Raw genomic sequence first — 26,147 nt, forward strand, 5'->3', positions numbered from 1 at the left:
AGATTTAATGTACGAATCATGTCCCCAGTGTCTGGCACTCATCGGCGTCAAAGTATACTGCCATCAGGACTGATGTCTATCTCCCATAATCTGCTGCTTCTTCAAAAGACATTCTGCTCTGTGTGGGTGTGTGGGTGTGTGTGTATGTGTGTGCGCTCATGTTTGCTGCTGCATGCCTTTTTTTGATGCATAGCCTCTCTTCCTCTGGCAAATTCTCACATGGAATAGCCTTAATTTCTCAGAACAAGAATAGACTGATGAGTTTCAGAACAAAGTTATTTGTTTCTGGCCATTTTGAGCCTGTAATCAACCCCACAAATGCTGATGCTCCAGATACTCAAGTAGTCTAAAGGTGGCCAGTTTTATTGCTTCTTTAATCAGCACAACAGTTTTCAGCTGTGCTAACATAATTGCATAAGGGTTTTCTTATGATCAATTAGCCTTTTAAAATTATCAACTTGGATTAGCTAACACAACCTGTTATTGGAACACAGGAGTGATGGTTGCTGATAATGGGCCTCTGTAAGCCTATGTAGATATTCCATAAAGGATTTGTTGTTTCCAGCTACAATAGTCATTTACAACATTAAAAATATCTAAATTGATCAGAAATACAATGACATTTTATTTTAATGGACATAAATGTGCTTTTCTTTCAAAACAAAGACATTTCTAAGTGACCCCACTCTTTTGAACGGTAGTGTATCTACAGTTGAAGTTGGAAGTTTACATACACCTCAGCCAAATACATTTACACTCAGTTTTTCACAATTCCTGACATTTAATCAAAGTAAAAATTCCCTTTCTTAGGTCAGTTAGGATCACCACTTTATTTTAAGAATGTGAAATGTCAGAATAATAGTAGAGAGAATTATTTTTTTCAGCTTTTATTTCTTTCATCACATTCCCAGGGAGTCAGAAGCTTACACTCAATTAGTATTTGGTAGCGTTGTCTTTAAATTGTTTAACTTGGTTCAAATGCTTCAGGTAGCCTCCCACAAGCTTCCCACAATAAGTTGGGTGAATTTTGGCCCATTCCTCCTGACAGAGCTGGTGTAACTGAGTCAGGTTTGCAGGCTTCCTTGCAAGCACACGTTTTTTCAGTTCTGCCCACAAATGTTCTATGGGATTGCGACTGCACTTGAAACTTTCAACGTTTTTTGACTGACCTTCATGTCATAAAGTAATGGACAGTCACTTCACTTTACTTATTTGAGCTGTTCTTGCCATAATATGGACTTGGACTTTTACCAAATAGGGCTATCTTCTGTATACCACCCCTACCTTGTCACAACCCAACTGATTGGTTCAAACACATTAAGAAGGAAATAAATTCTACAAATGAACTTTTAGCAAGGCACACTTGTTAATTTAAATGCATTCCAGGTGACTAACTCATGAAGCTGGTTAAGAGAATGCCAAGAGAGTGCAAAACTGTCATCAAGGCAAAGGGTGGCTACTTTGAAGAATTTCAAATATATTTTGATTTGTTTACCACGTGATTCAGTGTGTTATTTCAGAGTTTTGATGTCTTCATTATTATTCTACAACGTAGACAATATTAAAATGAAAGAAAAACCCTTGAATGAGTAGGTATGTCCAAACTTGACTGGTACTGTATATCTATATACAGTGCATTCTGAAAGTATTCAGACCCCTTGACTTTTTCCAAATGTTGTTACGTGACAGCCTTATTCTAAAATGAATTAAATGTTTAAAAAATGTACCTCAATCTACACACAATACCCCATTACGACGAAGCGAAAACTGTTTTTTAGACATTGTTGCAAGTGTATTAAAAAACAGAAAAACCTTATTTACAAAAGTATTCAGCCCCTTTGCTATGAGACTCGAAATTGAGCTCAGGTGCATCCTGTTTCCATTGATCATCATGTGAAAAATTGATTGGACATGATTTGGAAAGGCACACACCTGTCTATATAAGTCCCACATTTGACAGTGCATGTCAGAGCAAAAACCAAGCCATGAAGTCGAAGGAAATGTCCGTACATACATAGGTATTAGGACCCTTTGCTATGAGACTCGAAATTGAGCTCATGTGCATCCTGTTTCCATTGATCAATCAAGTTGTAGAAACATCAAGGATGGAGACCACCTGTGGTAAATTCAATTGAAAGGATATGATATGGAAAGGCAAACACCGGCCTATATAATGTTCCACAGTTGACAGTGCATGTCAGAGCTAAAACCAAGCCATAAGGTTGAAATAATTGTTCTTAGAGCGCCGAGACAGATCTGGGGAAGGGTAAAAAAAAAAAAGAATCTGCATCTTTGAATGTCCCTAAGAACACAATGGCCTCCGTCATTCTTAAATGGAAGAAATTTGGAACCAACAAGACTCTTCCTAGAGCTGGCCTCCTGGCCAGACTCTCAGACCATGAGAAACAAGATTATCTGGTCTGATGAAACCAAGATTGAACACTTTGGTCTGAATGCCAAGTGTCATATCTGGAGGAAACCTGGCACCATCCCTACGGTGAATCATGGTGCTAACAGCATCATACTGTGGGGATGTTTTTCAGCAGCAGGGACTAGGAGACTTGTCAGGATCGAGGGAACGATGAACGTAGCAAAGTACAGAGTGATCCTTGATGAAAACATGCTCCAGCGCACTCAGGAAATCAGGCTGGGGCGAAGGTTCACCTTCCAACAGGACAACGACCCTAAGCACACAGCCAAGACAATGCAGGGATGGCTCTGGGACAAGTCCCTGAATGTTCTTGAGTGGGCCAGCCAGTGCCCGGACTTGAACACAATCGAACATCTCTGGAGAGACCTGAAAATAGCTGTGCAGCGACACTCCCCATGCAACCTGACAGAGCTTGAGAGGATCTGAAGAGACGAATGGGAGAAACTCACCAAATACAGATGGACCAAGCTTGTAGAGTCATACCCATGAACACTTGAGGCTGTAATGGCGGCCAAATAATAGGGTCTGAATACTTAGAAATGTAATATTTTAGTTTTGTATTTTTAAAAACCTGTTTTTGCTTTGTCATGATTGGTTATTGTGTGTAGATTAATGAGGGGAAAAAAACAATTGAATACATTTTTGAATTAGGCTGTAACGTAACAAACTGTGGGAAAAGTCAAGGGGTCTGAATACATTCCCAATGCATTATATTTCTTCAGTTTTATGGATTCAAATTTCACCTTTCATCTGTTGGAGTGTCGTCCATTGTCCTATACCTGACATGTATCTAATTTTTTCCCTCTGAGGTAGCTGTCCACATTCTCCCAATCCCAAGTCGGCCAAGTAAAGGTCCAGCCCGTCCAAATGAACGTCCCACTCCTCTTGCTCCGCATCGGACATCTTTGTCTGGATCCCAACGTGTTTGATGCCATCTGCAGCCTCCCAAGTAGAGGTGTAGGTCACTGTGCCGGTGTCTAGGAACACCTTCAGAGTGGCAGGGTGGATAGACTTGAACTTAATGTTTTTCTGCAATAATTGTGCCTTTAGTTCTCCATACTGTTTCCTCTTGCATTGTATTCAGCTGACCAATGACACTCACTTTCCTTGGTGTGGTTTTCCAAGATGGCGTAGCAGTCGGACGTGTGTTTGTCTTGTCCCGTCCTGTCTGGTGTAAATATAGTGTATATATCGTTTTCCTCGTTTTTTTTTCTGTATATATTTCGTAACATATTTTAATCTCACTTTCCAACTACAGGCTGAATATACTCTCCTGCAACCCGCATCACCCAATGCGGTACGAATCTGCTTTTTCTATACTTTAGAACCGGAACCCTCATCAGAAGCTAGCCAGCTAACTAGCTACTAGCTAGTAGCTAGCCACTGCTAGCGGTCTTCAAAGCTAATTAGGACACCAGAGCGACATCAACCCAGAGCATATCAGACTGCTTTTTCTCTACCACATCTCCGGATTCCTACCGCAAGCGCTGAACCGTTACACCGGATCATCGCAACTAGCTAGCTGCATTCCGAGTGGCACCAGTTAGCCTTGAGCTAGCCTCGAGCTAAGCCCATCTCCCGACTAGCCGAAGAGGTCCAACAATACCCTCTACTGCCGACACGGAGCCCCGCCGATCCATCACGACTGGTCCGCCGACGTAATCGTCTGAGGTGGTTTCAACAGGCTTTTCCGTTGCGACATCGCCAAAGATCCATCTGCTGGCCAAGGCCCGCGAGCTTTCTGAATCGCTGTGTCTCCAGCTCACCTAGCGTACTAGAGCACCTGTAGCATACTCCTGGGCTACAATTACCCGGGCCCACGACCGGTCTGTCGATGTCACCGCATGAAGAGGAATAAACAGACTCACCCCAAAGGTTAACTCTCTAGCCCTCGCTATCTCCCTGCTTGCTAATTCGGCCTGCTAACGGCTAGCTTGTCAAGCTCCGGTCCGCTAACCGCTACCTTGTCTAGCCCGGGCCTACGAACTGTTAGCTTGTTAGCACAGGCCTGCTAACCGTCTGAACCACCGCGTCCCAATCACTCTCTGAACCCATTTACTTTCTATCTCTTTTTGATTTTTAATTTGTTTATATCTTCCGGAAACCTGCCTCACCCAATGTGATACGGAATCGCTATTACTTTTAATTTTATTTTTATTTTTATGACACACTCAAGAACCTCCAGACGCTAACCAGCTAACTAGCTACAAGCTATTTAGTCATTGTTAGGTTTTTAAAAACCTGGATAACACTCGCCAGCCCAGCTTCCCTGCCCATCCACCGCTGCCCCCTGGACACTGATCTCTTGGCTACATAGCTGACGCACGCTGGACTGTCCATTAATCACGGTACTCCATTCTGCTTGTTTGTTTTACCTGTCGGCCCCGTTGCCTAGTCAACGCCATTTTACCTGCTGTTTGTTGTGCTAGCTAATTAGCCTCGCCTACTGTTTTTAGCTAGCTTTCCAAATTCAACACCTGTGATTACTGTATGCCTCGCTGTATGTCTCTCTCAAATGTCAATATGCCTTGTATACTGTTGTTCAGGTTAGTTATCATTGTTTTAGTTCACAATGGAGCCCCTAGATCCACTCTGCATACCCCTGTTACCTCCTTTGTCCCACCTCCCACACATGCGGTGACCTCACCCATTACAACCAGCATGTCCAGAGATACAACCTCTCTCATCATCACCCAGTGCCTGGGCTTACCTCCGCTGTACCCGCACCCCACCATACCCCTGTCTGCGCATTATGCCCTGAATATATTCTATCATGCCCAGAAACCTGCTCCTCTTATCCTCTGCCCCCAACGCTCTAGGCGACCAGTTTTGATAGCCTTTAGCCGCACCCTCATACTACTCCTTCTCTGTTCCGCGGGTGATGTGGAGGTAAACCCAGGCCCTGCATGTCCCCAGGTACCCTCATTTGTTGACTTCTGTGATCGAAAAAGCCTTGGTTTTATGCATGTCAACATCAGAAGCCTCCTCCCTAAGTTTGTTTTACTCACTGCTTTAGCACACTCTGCTAACCCTGATGTCCTTGCCGTGTCTGAATCCTGGCTCAGGAAGGCCACCAAAAATTCAGAGATTTCCATACCCAACTATAACATCTTCCGTCAAGATAGAACTGCCAAAGGGGGCGGAGTTGCAGTCTACTGCAGAGATAGCCTGCAAAGTAATGTCATACTTTCCAGGTCCATAACCAAACAGTTCAAACTACTAATTTTGAAAATTACTCTCTCCAGAAATAAGTCTCTCACTGTTGCCGCCTGCTACCGACCACCCTCAGCTCCCAGCTGTGCCCTGGACACCATTTGTGAATTGATCGCCCCCCATCTAGCTTCAGAGTTTGTTCTGTTAGGTGACCTAAACTGGGATATGCTTAACACCCCGGCAGTCCTACAATGTAAGCTAGATGCCCTCAATCTCACTCAAATCATCAAGGAACCCACCAGGTACAACCCTAACTCTGTAAACAAGGGCACCCTCATAGACGTCATCCTGACCAACTGGCCCTCCAAATACACCTCCGCTGTCTTCAACCAGGATCTCAGCGATCACTGCCTCATTGCCTGTATCCGCCACGGAGCCGCAGTCAAACGACCACCCCTCATCACTGTCAAACGCTCCCTAAAACACTTCTGTGAGCAGGCCTTTCTAGTCGACCTGGCCCGGGTATCCTGGAAGGACATTGACCTCATCCCGTCAGTTGAGGATGCCTGGTCATTCTTTAAAAGTAACTTCCTCACAATTTTAGATAAGCATGCTCCGTTCAAAAGATGCAGAACCAAGAACAGATACAGCCCTTGGTTCACTCCAGACCTGACTGCCCTCGACCAGCACAAAAACATCCTGTGGCGGACTGCAATAGCATCGAATAGCCCCCGTGATATGCAACTGTTCAGGGAAGTCAGGAACCAATACACGCAGTCAGTCAGGAAAGCTAAGGCCAGCTTCTTCAGGCAGAAGTTTGCATCCTGTAGCTCCAACTCCAAAAAGTTCTGGGACACTGTGAAGTCCATGGAGAACAAGAGCACCTCCTCCCAGCTGCCCACTGCTCTGAGGCTAGGTAACACGGTCTCCACCGATAAATCCATGATTATCGAAAACTTCAATAAGCACTTCTCAACGGCTGGCCATGCCTTCCGCCTGGCTACTCCAACCTCGGCCAACAGCTCCGCCCCCGCAGCTCCTCGCCCAAGCCTCTCCAGGTTCTCCTTTACCCAAATCCAGATAGCAGATGTTCTGAAAGAGCTGCAAAACCTGGACCCGTACAAATCAGCTGGGCTTGACAATCTGGACCCTCTATTTCTGAAACTATCTGCCGCCATTGTCGCAACCCCTATTACCAGCCTGTTCAACCTCTCTTTCATATCGTCTGAGATCCCCAAGGATTGGAAAGCTGCCGCAGTCATCCCCCTCTTCAAAGGGGGAGACACCCTGGACCCAAACTGCTATAGACCTATATCCATCCTGCCCTGCCTATCTAAGGTCTTCGAGAGCCAAGTCAACAAACAGGTCACTGACCATCTCGAATCCCACCGTACCTTCTCCGCTGTGCAATCTGGTTTCCGAGCAGGTCACGGGTGCACCTCAGCCACACTCAAGGTACTAAACGATATCATAACCGCCATCGATAAAAGACAGTACTGTGCAGCCGTCTTCATCGACCTCGCCAAGGCTTTCGACTCTGTCAATCACCATATTCTTATCGGCAGACTCAATAGCCTCGGTTTTTCGGATGACTGCCTTGCCTGGTTCACCAATTACTTTGCAGACAGAGTTCAGTGTGTCAAATCGGAGGGCATGCTGTCCGGTCCTCTGGCAGTCTCTATGGGGGTGCCACAGGGTTCAATTCTCGGGCCGACTCTTTTCTCTGTATATATCAATGATGTTGCTCTTGCTGCGGGCGATTCCCTGATCCACCTCTACGCAGACGACACCATTCTATATACTTTCGGCCCGTCATTGGACACTGTGCTATCTAACCTCCAAACGAGCTTCAATGCCATACAGCACTCCTTCCATGGCCTCCAACTGCTCTTAAACGCGAGTAAAACCAAATGCATGCTTTTCAACCGATCGCTGCCTGCACCCGCATGCCCGACTAGCATCACCACCCTGGATGGTTCCGACCTTGAATATGTGGACATCTATAAGTACCTAGGTGTCTGGCTAGACTGCAAACTCTCCTTCCAGACTCACATCAAACATCTCCAATCGAAAATCAAATCAAGAGTCGGCTTTCTATTCCGCAACAAAGCCTCCTTCACTCACGCCGCCAAGCTTACCCTAGTAAAACTGACTATCCTACCGATCCTCGACTTCGGCGATGTCATCTACAAAATGGCTTCCAACACTCTACTCAGCAAACTGGATGCAGTCTATCACAGTGCCATCCGTTTTGTCACCAAAGCACCTTACACCACCCACCACTGCGACTTGTATGCTCTAGTCGGCTGGCCCTCGCTACATATTCGTCGCCAGACCCACTGGCTCCAGGTCATCTACAAGTCCATGCTAGGTAAAGCTCCGCCTTATCTCAGTTCACTGGTCACGATGGCAACACCCATCCGTAGCACGCGCTCCAGCAGGTGTATCTCACTGATCATCCCTAAAGCCAACACCTCATTTGGCCGCCTTTCGTTCCAGTACTCTGCTGCCTGTGACTGGAACGAACTGCAAAAATCGCTGAAGTTGGAGACTTTTTCTCCCTCACCAACTTCAAACATCAGCTATCCGAGCAGCTAACCGATCGCTGCAGCTGTACATAGTCTATTGGTAAATAGCCCACCCATTTTCACCTACCTTATTCCCATACTGTTTTTATACTGTTTTTTATTTATTTACTTTTCTGCTCTTTTGCACACCAATATCTCTACCTGTACATGACCATCTGATCATTTATCACTCCAGTGTTAATCTGCAAAATTGTATTATTCGCCTACCTCCTCATGCCTTTTGCACACATTGTATATAGACTGCCCATTTTTTTCTACTGTGTTATTGACTTGTTAATTGTTTACTCCATGTGTAACTCTGTGTTGTCTGTTCACACTGCTATGCTTTATCTTGGCCAGGTCGCAGTTGCAAATGAGAACTTGTTCTCAACTAGCCTACCTTGTTAAATAAAGGTGAAATAAATAAAATTAAAAAAGTGTTCTAGTCCCTACATTCCCCATTCCTTGAGCAGTATTCGTTGCTTTGTGTGGTAGAGTGAGAACTTGACCAGGATTGATCTCGGGGCGTATTCTCTTCCAAGGGCTCGTGGATGAGGGAATGGTGCTCCTTTTCAATGTTTGGATTCAGCTCCAGAGGTAATTGCAGTAGGCCCTTCAATAGATTATCTTTGAAGTTCTCATTCTTTTCAGAATTCTCAGCTATTCCCTAGATGCGAATGGAAGATCTCCTTGAGTAATTCTCCAGATGGTTGCAGGTTGCGTTGGCATCTTTCTTTCAGTGTGATGATTCTACTTTCAGCCTCATTTATTAATTTATCAAGTCTAAGTTTTGCTGTCCATTGACTGAAGTTGTCTAGCTTCTCATTCATTGCTGAACTTAACTTTCTGAGCTCTGCTAGAACTGCCATCACCTTTGTTTCTTCCTCTAATGGGTTGTTTGTTCCTCTGGTTGTTTTTATACACCCAAGATAATGATTTATGGTTGTATAAATATAATTATTAGTTTTTAAATGTTTGTTAGGGGGTAGATCAGCTTTAATAGTGCATATAGATTGTAGATTCCATCAATGTAATTATCTGCATAATTTCCAATCCCCCATATATTTTTTTGTGAATGTGTGACCCGTTTCAGGAAACTAGGCGTATGTCACAGGTTACTACTAGGAGAGCCGTTTGAACATAAACATTTTTAAAAATCAAAATGCCTTTTTTTGGCAGAAATGCCTTCTCGAACATGTGAACTTTCATGTGCCTTAATAACAAACTTGTATGCCATCTGTAAATCCAAATAAAATAGTTAAATTACGAGGCCAGTTGGTTTAGCTAAGGTAAAAGGGGGAAACCTTCCCCGTAGCCATGATTGGCTGAGATAATGAGTGGGCTGGACATGCCGAGAGATGAGTTAGGATTAGTCTGCCATTTAGCACTCTGTCTATTTGAGATTGTAATTACATCTAGGTAATCCTGTCTAATGCAGCTTTTTTTATTTTATGAATCGTATATTAAAATTGCTCCACTTTCTGAGTGGGACTGAGTTTTGAAATCAGTGGAATTTGTTTTGAAATCAGGACTGAGTTTTGAAATCAGTGGAATTTGAGTATTAAAACTTACGGATTACATCTTAAAACTAAGGGCAACCATGGCATCCTACAGGAGACATGTCCAACCATGAATGATGTATATGGGTAAGATAGTCTGTCTACATAAATTATCAGATATTATATGTTTCTAATTTTGACAGAAAGAGCCATTTACTTGGTTAGCTATAGCCTAATGTTAGCTAGCTAACATTGAACCTGTTTGGCTAGCAACCTGCAGATTCATGCAGGGTAATAACGTCATGCATTGTGAATATGGTTCATTGTTTACCTATGGTTCATTGTAGCTAGCTAGCTACATGTCTTAACAAAAGACTACACCTTTGCAAGTAAAGTGTGCCAGAGCGCAGAATAATTTATGAAATTACGAACGCTCAACACCCGTTGAATATGGCCGGTGTCAGAAAATGTCAGTAATCCATCGGCCAGAGCATCCGCTGTACACTCTGAATTTACAAACAGACAATCTGACAGCAAAGTTGCAATCTGGATAACATAACAGCCTAACCAGCTCCGCTAGGGCGAGTAATGTTCAGTGAGCTGTTCTCTCGCACTTAAAAAAGTGTGAAACAAATGAAAATATATTTCATATTTGAGATTCTTCAAAGTAGCCTTGATGACTGTTTAGCACACTATTGGCATTCTCTCAACCAAGCTTCATGAGGTAGTCACCTAGAATGCATTTTAATTAACAGGTGTGTCTTCTTAAAAGTTCATTTGTGGAATTTATTTCTTTCTTAATGCATTTGAGCCAATCAGTTGTGTTGTGACAAGGTTGGTACGGTTGGTATGCCATATTATTATATATTAAAATTTCTTAAGGCTATAGGTTCCCCAACAGGAACTCCACCCCCCCGTTCAGCTGAAACGGTGGCGCAGGGAATGCAAAAATATTCTTAGAAATATTTAACCTCCACACATTAACAAGTCCAATACCTCAAATGAAAGAAAAAGACCTTGTTTATCTACCCAGCGTGTCAGATTTTTTTATGTTTTACGGCGAAAACATAGCATATATTTATGATAGACCACCACCAAAACAAACAAAAAACGTAGCCATTTTGTCCAGCAAAATATAAATTGACAAAAGCAGGATTAAAAAAAAATCATTCACTAACCTCTTGAAAATCTTCATCAGATGACAGTCATATGACATGTTACACAGTACATTTATGTTTTGTTCGATAATATGCATTTTATATCCATAAATCTCGGTTTACATTGACGCCATGTTCAGAAAATTCTCCAAAATGTCCAGAGGAATTATAGAAAGCTACGCCAGATAACAGAAATACTCATCATAAACTTTGACTAAAGATACATGTTCTACATATAATTAAAAAGATACACTGGTTTTTAATGCAACCGCTGTGTCACATTTTTTTTTTACGTTACGGAAAAAGCCTAACATTGCAATAATCTGAGACGGCGCTCAGACGTAACAATATTTATCCGCTATGTTGGAGTCAACAGAAATACAAAATTACAACATAAATATTCCCTTACCTTTGATGATCTTCCATCAGAATGTAGTGCAAGGTGTCCTAGTTCAACAATAAATCTTTTTGTTTCATAATGTTCAATTCTAGTGTCCAAGTAGCAGCATTTGCTACCACTTTCAGCTCAAGTGCCCAAAAAATGACTTCTGGTCCAGGATAACTTTGCATAAAAACTTCCAAATTACATATTACAGGTCGACAAAACTGGTCAAACTAAGTGCAGAATCAATCTTCAGGATGTTATAATCATACAGATTGAATAGCATTCCAACCGGAACATTCATGTTCATCTGGGGCTGATTGGAACAGCCGAAGCACTCGAACGCAAACGCGCCTTCAAGCACATGGAAATCTTTTGCAACACTTTCCTTTCCATTAGGTCAAAGTTCACAGCAAATGCTCCACTACACTTTCTACTGAATGAGGACATCTAGTGGAAGACATAGGAAGTGTTTCCAGATCCATAACTTGTTGGGAAGGGAGGGGGCGATGACGTCAAAGTTGCCCCAACTTTCAGGATTTCAAAACCAGTTTGGAAGATTGCCTGCCCAGTGAGTTCTGTTATACTCACAGACATAATTCAAACGGTTTTAGAAACTTCAGAGTATTTCTATCCAATATTAATAATAATATGCATATATTAGCAATTTAGAACAGATTTTGATGCAGTTCACTATGGGCACGCAATTCATCCAAAGGGGAAATACTGCCCCCTATCTCTAACAGGTTTTAAGAACGGCTCATCTATGAATGTCTTTTTGTGTGCTCTATCCTGTCTAATTATCAATCAGTCTGACAAACACACAATGAACAGAGAAACAATCTCTCCACTAAGGACTTTATTAAATAATTTTGATTGATGATTGATTGAATGCACATGCTGTATAGCTTTATGATGATACTTTATGCGTGTGTTTGTGTGAAGGGGATTTTGTTTTATTGAATGAAAGTGACGTATAGCATCATGATTTAGTTTATTATAAACTCCTAAAAGGTGACTACAAAGTAGGTGTAAGACTGAGAAAAATAAAGTGAGGAAGGTAGAGTGAGAGAGTGTGTGAAAAGGGAGGAAAATTATGTGGAGAGTTAGGCCCCAGCATGAAAAGGCCGGGAGGAAGAGGAGTTAGAGATGCTTGAAGGTATAGAGATGTGGAACAAGGAGGAAGAGGAGGACGGTGTGGAGGGAGATAATGAAGAGGAGGAAGAGGAGAGTGGAGCGAGAGGAACATGGAGAGGAAGATCAACATGGAGAGGAAGAGGGAGAGCACACTAGATAGTGTGTCTGTGCCAAGTCTCACCATTCACGCAGCTTACTTTGTAAAATTTGTCTGTCTCATTTGTTGAATATACAGTGCATACAAATCAAAACAAAGAATTTGTCACATCTCCAGAATACAACAGGTGTAGTAAACCTTACTGTGAAATGCTTACTTACAAGCCCTTAACCAACAGTTCAAGAAATAGAGTTAAGAAAATATTTACTAAATAAACTAAAGTAAAAAATGCAATAAAAAGCAACACAATAAAATAACAATAACGAGGCTATATACAGGGGGTACCGGTACTGAGTCAATGTGCGGGGGGTAAAGGTTAGTCAAGGTCATCTGTACATATAGGTAGGGGAAAAGTGACTATGCATAGATAATAAATAGCGAGTAGCAGCGGGGGATGTAAATAGTCCGGGTGGCCATTTGACTAATTGTTTTTAGTCTTATGGCTTGGGGTAGAAGCTGTTAAGGAGTCTTTGGGACCTAGACTTGGCGCTTTGGTACAGCTTTGTGTGCGGTAGCAGAGAGAACAGCCTATGACTTGGGTGACTGGAGTCTTTGACAATTTTTCGGGCCTTCCTCTGACACTGCCTAGTATATATGTCCTGGATGGCAAGAAACTTGGCACCAATGATGTACTGGGTCGTATGCACTACCCTCTGTAGCGCCTTACGGTCGGATGCCAAGCAGTTGCCATACTAGGCGGTGATGCAACCGGTCAGGATGCTCTCAATGGTGTAGCTGTATGATATGTTAATGCTAATTGAAATTTGGCTTATACCAGAGGATTGGATTTTAGTCCTCTAAATCATATCAAATCACATTTTATTGGTCACATACACGTGTTTAGTGCGGGTGTAGCCAAATTCTTGTGACAAAAAGTGATATGATCCTGGACTAGTCATTTAGGTCAGTTACCTTTGCTTTCTTGAGTACAGGAACAATGGTGGCCATCTTGAAGCATGTGTGGACAGCAGACTGGGATAGGGAGAGATTGAACATGTCCGTGAACACACCAGCCAGCTGGTCTGCACATGCTCTGAGGACGCAGCCCTGCGAGGGCTAACACGCTTGTTTTACTCACATTGGCCACGGAAAAGGAGAGCCCTGTCCTTGGTAGCGGGCCACATGAGCACTGTGTTATCTTCAAACCGGCACAAAAGGTGTTTAGCTTGTCTGGAAGCAAGACGTCGGTGCCCATGACGTGGCTGGTTTTCCTTTTGTAGTCCGTAGACCCTGCCACATACATTTCCTGTCTGACCTGTTGAATTGCGACTCCACTTTGTCTCTTCACTTTGTCTCTATACTGACGTTTTGCCTGTTTGATTGCCTTGCGGGGGAATAACTACACTGTCTGTATTCTGCCATATTCCCAGTCACCTTGCCATGGTTAAGGTTGAATGCTGCCATCTATCCACATGTTGTATTAAATGTAATGGTATTTAACCTTCATTTAACTAGGCAAGTCAGTTAAGAACATATTCTTATTTACAATGACTGCCTACCCCGGACAACGCTGGGCCAATTGTGCACTGCCCTATGGGACTCCCAGTCACAGCCAGATGTGATACAGCTTAGAATTGAACCAGGGACAGTAGTGAGGCCTGCACTGAGATGCAGTTCCTTAGACCGCTGCGCCACTCGGGAGCCCATGGTTAGAGTAGGTTTTGTTAGTCATAGTGGGTACAACATCTCCTATACACTTCCTGATAAACTCAGTCACAGAATCAGTGTATTTGTCAATGTTATTCTCGGAAGCCACTCGGAACATATCCCAGTCCGCGTGATCAAAACCATTTTGAAGAGTACATGTAGATTCCGATTGGTCAGACCAGCATTGGATAGTCCTTCTCACAGGTACTTCCTGTTTGAGTTTCTGCCTAAAGGGAGGAGCAAAATGGAGTTATGGTCACATTTTCCGAAGGGAGGGCAGGGGAGGACCTTGTGGTCATCCCGGAAGTTGGAGTAACAGTGGTCGGCAGCATGAGTTCTGCAGACTTGAATTCCTGTATGTTATCACAATTACACCATGAGTCGTTAATCACGAAACATACACCCCTGCCCTTCTTCCCGGAGAGATATTTATTACTGTCTGCACGATGATCTGAGAATCCCACTGGCTGGACCGATTCAGACAGTAGATCCCGGGAGCCAAGTTTCCGTGAATGTTACAATCCCTGATGTCTCTCTGGAAAGAGGCCCTCGCCCTGAGCTTGTCAACTTTATTATCCAGAGACTGAACATTAGCAAGTAATATACTCGGAAGCGGTGATTGGTGTGCGCGCCTCCTAAATCGGACTAGAAGACCACTCCGAATACCTCTCCTATGCCAGCATTGTTTTGGGTTGGCTTCTGGAATTTCCCTGGGGGTGCATATTCCTGGTAGTAATGATGGTAGTGCTGGTGAGTTTGAGTCGCTCTAATATCCAATAGTTCTTCCCGGCTGTATGTAATAACACCCCAAAAATTCTGGCCTAACAATGTAAGAAATAATACATGAAAAAAAAAAATACTGCAAAGTTTCCTAAGAGCGAGAAGCGAGGCAGCCCTCTCTGTCGGTGCCATCTTTCACTTTTGAAACTACCCTTCCAGCCTTTTCTTATCTACAGAAATCCAGGCTGTCTGGCTGTGGTGGTGGGGTAGCCGTCATTCATAGAGACAAGTTTATATGTAGCCCTGTGGTGAATCTTCCTCATTTGAGAGGCTTATCTATAGCTTGAACAAGAAACAGCCCATCTTGTATATGTTAGTGTACCACCCTCCTAAACCTAATATTTCTTAGAGATCTAAACATTCCTGTGTGTTGCCCAAACAATGCACTAGTGGCAAATGTTCTTATCATGTTAGAATCCTTTAACTTTGTGCTACATGCCACAGGGCTTACACACAACAAAGGCCATATTTTTGATCTTGTGCTGTCCCATGGTCTGAATATTGAAACTTGGAAAAACTATTCATGTGTGTGTCTCTAACCATCTCAGTATTGTTTTTAGAATGCTTTCTCCTCCTCATAAAAATGTACCAGTCCCAACTCGCTCTTGCATCATTAACTCCACAACTGCTAGAAAATTCCTGAATGCTTTTTTCTCCTCTACCACTGATCCTGTTCTCTGTCTTCACACCGATGATTTGGTGAAAAGTTTCAATGACCAACTGTATGTCAGGCTACTTTAGACTCAGTGGCACCAGTTAAAATCAATAATAAATTGTCTGGCATAGTCCCACTCTGGTTTAATGACCACACTCGTGCTTTATACAGTGAACGTAATGAATGGTCGTGTACAGGAAACAGGCAAGGGTCAAAACCGGGAGGACTAGCAAAGAGAAGAGAAAAAGGATTTACGGGAAAAAATACACTGGTTGACTTTACAAACATGCAAGACGAACTGGCACAGAGAGCCAGGAAACACAGGGATACATACACTGGGGAAAATAAGCGACATCCATAGTGGGTGGAGACAATCACAAGGACAGGTGAAACAGATCAGGATGTGACAGTGCCATTTAGCTGAATGTAAATGGAAGGCCAGCAAACTTGAAGTATTCTATGAGATAATAAAGGATTTGATGAGAAATTACAATGTTTCAGTAAAAGATGCAAGATGAAACACTTCTCTATCCTAATCTCTGAGAAATCCCTCATAATTGAGTGTATTGCTGGTGCCATCCCTAACAGTGACATGCTTGCATCCCCTGATCTCTGCAAAAAGTATTTACGATTCTTTATAGAAAATATTAGATCCCAGATTGACAGATTGACATACCAGCATTTCTGGTCAGGAGACACTTGCGGCAACTACTCTGAGACTGTCTACTGCATGATTCTCCAACTTGCGGATCACAGGCCGAATTTGGCCTGTGGATGATTTTATTTGGCCCCCCAAATATGTTTTTATTTTACATTTGTATTCTTGGACATAAAAGACTGTAGTTACAAGTTATTTTTTATTATGTTACGGCCCTAACGGGCCCTGCATCTCAACCAATAGCCAATATTGGCTAAAGATCTCAAGCATGGATACAGCAACTTCCAGAGATGGTCAGGTTCTTGGGCTTTATGATGGCCACTCTGGTTTGGGTGTCCTTCGCAGAACCGTGTCGCTGTAACCAAGTGGTCATATTTCATTCTGGGTTCTACTGCGGAAGAGCAGGTCAGTGGAGTTTTATGAATGTCAAGGCAGAGGTGAATTTTTTTATATATTTTTTTCTGACGTTGTCAAGACTCCAATGGTCCTATACAGTGCACACATGTAGCCTACAGTTCTTCCTCCTTCGCCAGAGATAAGACAGGGAAGAAAGCACCATTTACCTACCTCTAGGCTGCTGTAGCCTTCATATTTATTTGTTTTGTCATTCAATGGTTTTTCGTGCTCCTTTAGCGCTCCCCCAGCACTACACACCTGATTTCGTGTGTTGTACTGGGGGAGCGTGAGGGAGCACACACTGCACTATCACTGCACTATTTCATCAATAAAATATAAACAAAATCACAGAACCCCCACCCCCAAATTACTTCCCACAGCTATGTGAGTAGCTAGCCTCCATTACTATAATAATGATAGCAATAATCAATTGTAAAAAGTACAATATACCTACTAATAACAACAGGCTACAGCCCACAACTTTATTATGAATATAATCAACAATAGCAATGGCATAGAATACATATAAAACATAATTGCATAGAATTCGAAACATCATAAACTTTTATCTTGTATTTTTAAAGTAAATGTATTGAGCTTTCAAAAGTTTTCTTGTTGCTATCCCATAAACACATACTGTAGTTGAAAACCACACCTTTGCAACATCTTCGGTGGTTAATCCACTTATGTTTCAAAGACCACAAGGCAAAGCAACATACAAGTTGAAACATTTTATTGAAGTACACACTGTACTTACCGGAGCCTAGTTCAGCAGATTGGAAGCATCAGTATGGATGCAGTACGGAACACATACAGTTTACCACCGTTGGTTTTTGCACAGTGTAAGATCAAGTGTGTGGCGAAGTTTGAATCGTTAACTGTATTCAAGATAACTTTTGGCTGTGTTTGTGTTACACAACCTGTCATGGATTCCCAGAAGTAGGCTAGTAAATGAGATTATGTTTTTTTGCAGTGATGAGCGGCTACATGGTGTTTGATCATACACTGCCTGTGGTGCAAACCCACTCCCTATTCCCTGAGGCTAAATGCTCCGACCAGCCCCTCAGTAAGCAGCTCAGATCTGGGAGGGAGATAGTTGACAGTACACTGTTGAATGAAAACAACTGACAATGACCCTACAGGAGGGATGCACTTGTGACATACAAACACACAACAAAAATATTAAAAAACACAAACGTGCATTCACCACACAAACACACTCTCACACTGCTGAGTAGTCTATATGCTTGCAGCCAGACAGCCAGACAGTCAGACACTACCACACAGTCTGACCCTGCTGCATCTCTCCCTCAGAACATGACGAGTGTGCCAGTGGGCAGAGCTCCTGTGATGACAATGCCATCTGCACCAACACCATCAGAGGCCACCTGTGCTCCTGTAAGCCTGGCTATGTGGGGAACGGCTCCATCTGCACAGGTAAGGCCTCACACTCCACGCCTCTCTACCCCATCTCTCTACCCTCCTGAGCTCCATCGAGACCCCTACCCCATACTCTGGACATCCACAACCCCCTCCCTTTTAACTCTTCTCTCCTCATCTGCAGAGGAAAGGTCTCCCCTTCCTTGCCCTCTACACCAGGGGTGTCAAGCTCATTTTACCCAGCTAGCCAGATTCAGTCTTCAACCGAGGTCCGGAGGGCCACACTTAAACTGTCTTATATTTCCTGACCATCAAAATGTGCAACAGATTTTTCCTCTATCCATTGCTTTTGGAATTTCAATGCACCCTGATTGTCTAGATATACATACAGTTGAAGTCGGATGATTACATACACCTTAGCCAAATACATTTAAACTCAGTTTTAAAAAATTCCCTGTCTTAGGTCAGTTAGGATCACCACTTTATTTTAAGAATGTGAAATGTGAGAATAATAGTAGAGAATGATTTATTTCTGCTTTTATTTCTTTCATCACATTCCCAGTGGGTTCGAAGTTTATATAGACCCAATTAGGATTTGGTAGCATTGCTTTTAAATTGTTTAACTTGGGTCAAACGTTTTGGGTAGCCTTACTCAAGCTTCCCACAATACATTGGGTGAATTTTGGCCCATTCCTCCTGACAGAGCTGGTGTAACTGAGTCAGGCTTTTAGGCCTCCTTGCTCGCACACACTTTTTCAGTTTTGCACACAAATGTTCTATAGGATTGAGGTCAGAGCTTTGTGATGGCCACTCCAATACCTTGACTTTGTTGTCCTGAAGCCATTTTGCCACAACTTTGGAAGTATGCTTGGGGTCATTGTCCATTTGGAAGACCTATTTGCGACCATACTTTAACCTCCTGACTGATGTCTTGAGATGTTGTTTCAATATCCACATAATTTTCCTACCTCATGATGCCATCTATTTTGTGAAGTGCACCAGTCCCTCCAGCAGCAAAGTACCCCCACAACATGATGCTGCCACTCCCGTGCTTCATGGTTGGTATGGTGTTTTTCAGCTTGCAAGCATCCCCCTTTTTCCTCCAAACATAAAGATGGTCATTATGGCCAAACAGTTCTATTTTTGTTTCATCAGACCAGAGGATTTTCTCCAAAAAGTACGATCTTTGTCCCCATGTGCAGTTGAAAATCGTAGTCTGGCTTTTGGAGCTGTTTCTTGGCCCAAGCAAGTCTTTTCTTCTTATTGGTGTCCTTTAGTAGTCGTTTCTTTGCAGCAATTCGACCAGGCCTGATTCACACAGTCTCCTCTGAACCGTTGATGTTGAGATGTTTCAGTTATTTGAACTCTGAATCATTTATTTGGGCTGCAATTTCTGAGGCTGGTAACTCTAATGAACTTATCCTCTACAGCAGAGGTAACTCTGGGTCTTCCATTCCTGTGGCGGTCCTCATGAGAGCCAGTTTCATCATAGCGCTTGATGGTTTTTGCGAATGCACTTGAAGAAACTTTCAAAGTTCTTGAAATGGTCCATATTGACTGACCTTCATGTGTTAAAGTAATGATGGACTGTCGTTTCTCTTTATTAGAGCTGTTCTTCCCATAATATGGACTTGGTCTTTTACCAAATAGGGCTATCTTCTGTATACAAATCAAATCAAATGTATTTATATAGCCCTTCGTACATCAGCTGATATCTCAAAGTGCTGCACAGAAACCCAGCCTAAAACCCCAAACAGCAAGCAATGCAGGTGTACAAGCACGGTGGCTAGGAAAAACTCCCTAGAAAGTCCAAAACCTAGGAAGAAACCTAGAGATGAACGAGGCTATGTGGGGTGGCCAGTCCTCTTCTGTCTGTGCCGGGTGGAGATTGTAACAGAACATGGCCAAGATGTTCAAATGTTCATAAATGACCAGCATGGTCAAATAATAATAATCACAGCCAGAACAGTTGAAACTGGAGCAGCAGCACGGCCAGGTGGACTGGGGACAGCAAGAAGTCATCATGTCAGGTAGTCCTGAGGCATGGTCCTAGGGCTCAGGTCCTCCGAGAGAGAGAAAGAGAGAATTGGAGAGAGACCATACTTAAATTCACACAGGACACCGGATAGGACATGAGAAGTACTCTAGCCCCCCGACACATAAACTACTGCAGCATAAATACTGGAGGCTGAGACAGGAGGGGTCAGGAGACACTGTGGCTCCATCCGAGGACACCCCCGGACAGGGCCAAACAGGAAGGATATAACCCCACCCACTTTGCCAAAGCACAGCCCCCACACAACTAGAGGGATAACTTCAACCACCAACTTACCATCCCGAGACAAGGCCGAGTATAGCCCACAAAGTTCTCCGCCACGGCACAACCCAAGGGGGGGTGCCAACCCCTACCTTGTCACAACACAACTGATTGGCTCAAACACATTAAGAAGGAAAGAAATTCCACAAATTAACTTAAGAAGGCACACCTGTTAATTGAAATGGATTCCAGGTGACTAACTCATGAAGCTGGTTGAGAGAGTGCCAAGAATGTGCAAAGCTGTCCTCAGGGCAAAAAGTGGCTACTTTGAAGAATCTAAAATCTAAAATATATTTTGATTTGTTTAACACTTTTTTGGTTACTACATGATTCCATATGTGTTATTTCATAGTTTTGATGTCTTCACTATTATTCTACAATGTAGAAAATAGAAGATTTTTTGGGGAAAAACCCTTGAATGAGTAGGTGTTCTAAAACTTTTGACCGGAAGTGTATATGATGGGATGTATAGACATTATAGACAGTATGTGGATAGAAAATGTACTATATCTGAAGAATATGTAGGATAGAATAAGGGCAGCAGCCTCTAAGGTGCAGGATTGAGTAACCGGGTGGTAAGCGACTAGTGACTGTGACTAAGTTCAGGATAGTGTACTGGGAGGAGGCCGGCTAGTGATGGCTATTTAACAGTCGAATGGACTTGAGATAGAAGCTGTTTTTCAGTCTCTCGGTCCCAGCTTTGCACCTGTACCTACCTCTCCTTCTGGATGATAGCGGGGTGTACAAGCCTCGGTTTGGGTGACTTCCTATGACACCGGCAGGCAGTGTGCCCCCGGTGATGCATTGAGCAGGCCGCGCCAGGTCTGTGCCTTTTCAAATCATGTCCAATCAATTGAATTTACCACAGGTGGACTCCAATCAAGTTGTAGAAACATCTCAAACATTTCAAGTCTCATAGCAAAGGGTCTGAATAGTTATCGAAAAAAAGGTTGTTTTTTTAAAAAATTTTACACTTGCAAAATGTTTAAAAAAAATAGTTTTTGCTTCGTCATTATGGGGTATTGTGTGTAGATTGATAAGAAGATAAGATTTAATCAATTTTAGGATAAGGCGTAACAAAATGTCCAAATTCACTGTATGTTTTTTTTTGTAAAGTGATGACCATGAGTCTCAGGCAAGGAAAACACCTCTCCTCTTCTCAAAAATGTTCCCTTTTTCTTAACTCTCCTCTCCTAAGCTCGCTCTATTAATCTTGTTCTGTTTCCCAGGAAATGAAACACAGTCGTCTCTTCTCTTCCTCTATTGCTCTAGTACTGTCTTGCTGTCTGTCCCCCGTGTCGACCAAATTAGTGTGTAATTCGAGTGCAGAATATAGGGAATTCTCTTTATTTGGAAGTGAGACAGGTGTGTTTGTGCGCGCGCGTGTGTGTGACGACACCTGTCGTCTCACCACCACCTCCCCGTGTCCCTCTGTAATAGAGAGGCATTAGGATGGGAAGCAGGTGGAAGGCAGGTCTAGGGAGAGATCAATGCAATTTGCAAAGTGCCTTCCAGACAATTTCTATGCTGGATTGTCTCCAACACAGGCACACAGCAGCAAATGAAAAGAAAGGGGAAAAGTGCCATTGAACAACTTTTACTGCCACCTCCACATTTTTCCCTCTGGAAGTCATGAGTAATATGCAAATGATCCAACTGTTCGTTGCTCAGAGAAAAATGCAGAAAACAATTACTTGAATATGAAATGCACATCCTACCAGCTCAGAGAAAGAGCGTTCCAACCACACACTCTGATCATATCTATGTTTGTATTTACGATAAATCACATCAAATACGCTTCAAATGGCCCCGTATTGTATCCAATGAGATTAAAGCTATTGCTACATCTCAATTAATTCCCCAGCCAATTAGTATGCCATGGAGAGAGAGTTTTAGGAATTATTCCCCATTTTCACAGTCCGCTCCGGGAATTCATTAATGACTGTTGGCCAATCGACCAGGAGCGACTCTCCTCAGTCTAATCATACATCATCACTGTGCTCTTAGAAATAAAGAAATTAGCCATAGAACTGGGCTAGGTCCGGAGTCTGTCCCTGCTAATATTGTCTGTCAATGTGTAGCCAATGTGAAATGGTTGTCGGAGTGTTAGTAGCGTTCATTCTGAGACATATCCTGCTCTGAGACCTAGAAGTAGTTGTTTCCCTTGTTCTGCAAGACCCACAGCTTTTGTGGCGTTACTGGTAACATTTCTTCATGGTGACATGTCAATGTGTTCAGAGGTTCCCTGGTTTGAGACCAGTGAGGGACAGAAGATGTAAGCTGGTAGGAATGTAGCTAGCATAATGTCCCTGCTAATATAGAAGAGGTAACCATGTAATTAGGGAAAGGGTGTACCTAGTCAGTTGCACAACTGAATGCATTCAACTGAGATGTGTATTCCACATATAATGTCATTGGCACCCAGGGAGCAGTTGTTGGGGGTTAACTGCTTGCTCAAGGGCAGAACGGCAGATTTATTCCCATTTTTCCAGCTCTGGGATTCAAACCAGCAACCTTTCGGTTACTGGCCTGATTCTCTTACATGCTAGGCTACCTGCCGCCCCTGTTACTGCTAATTCAGTAGTAATGTAGCTAACATAGCATCTTTGCTTATGCTAACAAAGAGGTAAGCTGGTAAGTACTGTAGCTAGCTAAGCCTCGTGCTGTGACGCCACCTTCCCTGTGTCTAACGATAGAGGTGTATGAATAGAGGAGGTAAAGTGGTTAACTAAAGAGAGAATATTGGAGGACAATGGAAGACTATTTCAGAAGGCAGAGCCTGCGCAACTGGTTCAAACCGCCCCATCCTGTCCCTGTCCCCCTCCCCTTTTTCTCAAACCGTATAACATTCTGGGCATGTACCAACTTAACCCACTACATGCCAACCAGTTCATGGGAATATGCATTTAGATCTTTTTGAATTATGTACAGTGTTTTTTCGTGGGCAAATGTTTGAGTAGATAATGTTAACAAACTGTAGCCTACCTGTGTGCCGTTTCAAACAAAGCACATATTTTGCCTAGTGGTGCGCGCTGTTGAGAAGCTATTTCTATGAAGACAACGATCTTGAACAGCAATGAATGTCATATAGGAGACGTGGACATATTATGGAAGCCAGAGGTGCCATTATCTATCCATGATTCCATTACATTTTCTATTGTGCAATATTACATTTTACATTCACCTATAATGTGCATGAATACTGTATCTCATTCAATTAAAAATGTTGCACTATGTGACATCATTGGTCCCTCCTTTTCATCTATAATGTCTAGGATCAGACCAGGATAGCTCTGTACAGATGTATATTTATGTGTCCATGAACTGAGTGGGTAAAAAGCACTCAGCTCCATCTCATTCTTATACTTATCTGCAGCTCTTACAGCTGCAGCCTTTTCTTCAGCTAATCTCAGTGACTATTGTTGAATACAGTATACTCTTCTTTCTGTTTAACTCTTCTTTCCTGTTGCTTTGGTTCACAAGATAAGGCAGAGACCAGGGCCACGATATCGATTTACATTCATATTTCACCATAAGTACACTAGGCTGCCGCTTCCCATATCTTGTCAACCCATTCTGTCGTGTGATTAGAAAACCACCATTCTCGGGTAAAGACTTGATTTGTGCACGGCTGAGTACCGTAGGGATTGCCTGCAGAGGCCAACCTATTAGATTTCCCCAGAAAGCACAGAGCTGCCTGCCTGTCTGCCAGTGAGGTGTAATGTAGGTCCACAGTAGAGTGGGCTGGGCTTATTTCCTCCTTCTGCAGGCTCTTCTTGGACCTTTGCCGCTAAGATCTCAGGGGAGCTAAGCGTGCAGTCTCTTTCTCTCTAAATAAGGCAGATGTGCTCTATAGAATAAATCTGTTTGCCTTCATTGGCCCAGTTCTGCTCCCAGACACTACATTGCACCTCAGATCCGTATTACTGGAGAGTAATTATGAATTGTATTGTTGGTTTCCCTAGTGACTCTACCAGCACAATTGATTTTTTCAGCCAGCGGATATGATGTGATTGACAGAATAGGGAGACTGTGGAGACTACAGCAAGTGTATGAACTAAACCAATGCAATGTCATAAGCATGGCTATGGGCAAGGCTTTTGTGTGTCTGTGAAAGAAAAAGATAAAAGACAGTTATGCAGAGGATGTTTACATATGCATGCACACACACACAAACATGCAAGTACACACAGAAATTGCCCCTCCCTCTCATACCCACTGTCACAGAGATGATTGCTGGTTCATATGAAGCTTACATGGAAATTAGAAGCTTGAACTTGTCCCATGTGGCTCAGTTGATGGAGCATGGCATTGGCAATGTGAGGGTTGTGGGTTTGATTCCCATGGTGAAAAAGTAAAATAAATGTATGCACTCATTAATGTATGTCTCTGGAAAACAGTGTTTTCTCAAATGTAATGTAAATGTTGAACTCCTCTGTCTATCACCCTTTCTTTCTCTCTTCTTCCTCCTCTCCATCGTCATGTTATCCTCAGAGGAGCAGCGAGTGTACCATTGTGTGAAGCCCCAGCACACAACAATAGGCGGGCCACTGAAGTTCAATCAGACCCCAGCTAAAGATTATAGATCAGTATTGTCACCCGCTTCCTGCTTAATGAACAGAGGCGCATTGTAAATCCTTTTGTCGGCTGCAAAATGAGCTCCCTAATCTTGTTAATGGTATTTGTTTCTCTTTCTCTAGGACCGGTTTGTTGTACACAAAAGAGGTTTTTAGCGGGGCCTAAACACTGGCTTAGAGAACAATGGGAGATGCCTGCTCTTTTCTTTTATCTTTCTGAGCTAATAATGTGCGGCTGTGTTAGAATAGTCCAACCGCGTGCCGTAGTGGTTTGTTACTGAGGGTAATGATTTTCGCTGCATTGAGGGTAATGATTTTCACATTGGGGGAAAGGGAGCGAGGAGGGGGAGGAGGAGGAGAAGGGAGGGAGGAGGGGTGTCGGAATTGGAGATGATGCTGTTCTTGTTTCCCTGCAATATTTATTTTTACAAATTTGGCAGGACGGTAGGAAAACATTAAGTTGTGCTGTTCAGATCCGCGCTGGAGGCCATGGTGGTATTTTCAAAACATTTAAAGGTTATAGGAGGAAAAAGCATGTATGATTAATTGGAAAATGTACAAAAAATAATATAATTGTTTATGCATGTGGTACTAATTATCAAAGCAATTATTTTTTGCCTTGTCCTGCTATTGGATTTAGCTGCGGTAGAGTAAAAAAGAAAGTGTCTTCAGTCATCATCTCAGAGCCTATTCCTCACAGAACGGCAGTTGCGTCCCAAATGTCACCGTGTTCCCTATATAGTGCATCACTTTGGACCAGGGCCCATCGGGCTTTGGTCAACAATAGTGCACTATATAGGGAATACGGTGATATTTGGGACCCAGTCAGCATTAGAGGGGAGCTTCTTGTGTGTGCGTGTGCTTGTGTGTGCATGCATCCTTGAGGTTAAGCCCTCCCAGGCCCATCCATGGCTTTGCCCCTGCCCAGTCATGTTAAATCCATAGATTAGGGTTTAATTAATTTATTTCAATTGATTTATTTCCTTATATGACTGTAACTCAGTAAAATCTTTAATTGTTGCATGTTGTGTTTATATTTCTGTTCAGTATAAAACAATTCCATAGCACACCCCCTTAATAATTAAACACCCAATATATAGAGTCCTGTGTAAACCTCAAGATCCAGACATACACATACACGTACAGAGTACACACACGTGCACGCAAGCAACCAAACACACAAGAAGCTCCCCTCTGATGCTGACTGGGTCCCAAATGTCACAGCCAATCAGAATTTCCCCACAATAGGGCTTT

At 42.9% G+C, this 26,147-nt stretch overlaps 1 protein-coding gene across 1 annotated transcript in view; it reads left to right on the forward strand.

Annotated features, from left to right (window-relative positions):
* The window catches only part of LOC115112510 (protein kinase C-binding protein NELL1-like), a 420,040-nt gene that overhangs the window by 325,251 nt on the left and 68,642 nt on the right, over positions 1 to 26,147 (forward strand). Inside the window, exon 14 of the mRNA XM_065011794.1 lies at positions 17,934 to 18,056. Within this exon, the coding sequence (XP_064867866.1) occupies positions 17,934 to 18,056 (123 nt within the window). The remainder of the gene's footprint in view (positions 1 to 17,933; positions 18,057 to 26,147) is intronic.

The sequence above is a fragment of the Oncorhynchus nerka genome, linkage group LG27 (assembly GCF_034236695.1).
Source record: "Oncorhynchus nerka isolate Pitt River linkage group LG27, Oner_Uvic_2.0, whole genome shotgun sequence".
NCBI lineage: Eukaryota > Metazoa > Chordata > Actinopteri > Salmoniformes > Salmonidae > Oncorhynchus > Oncorhynchus nerka.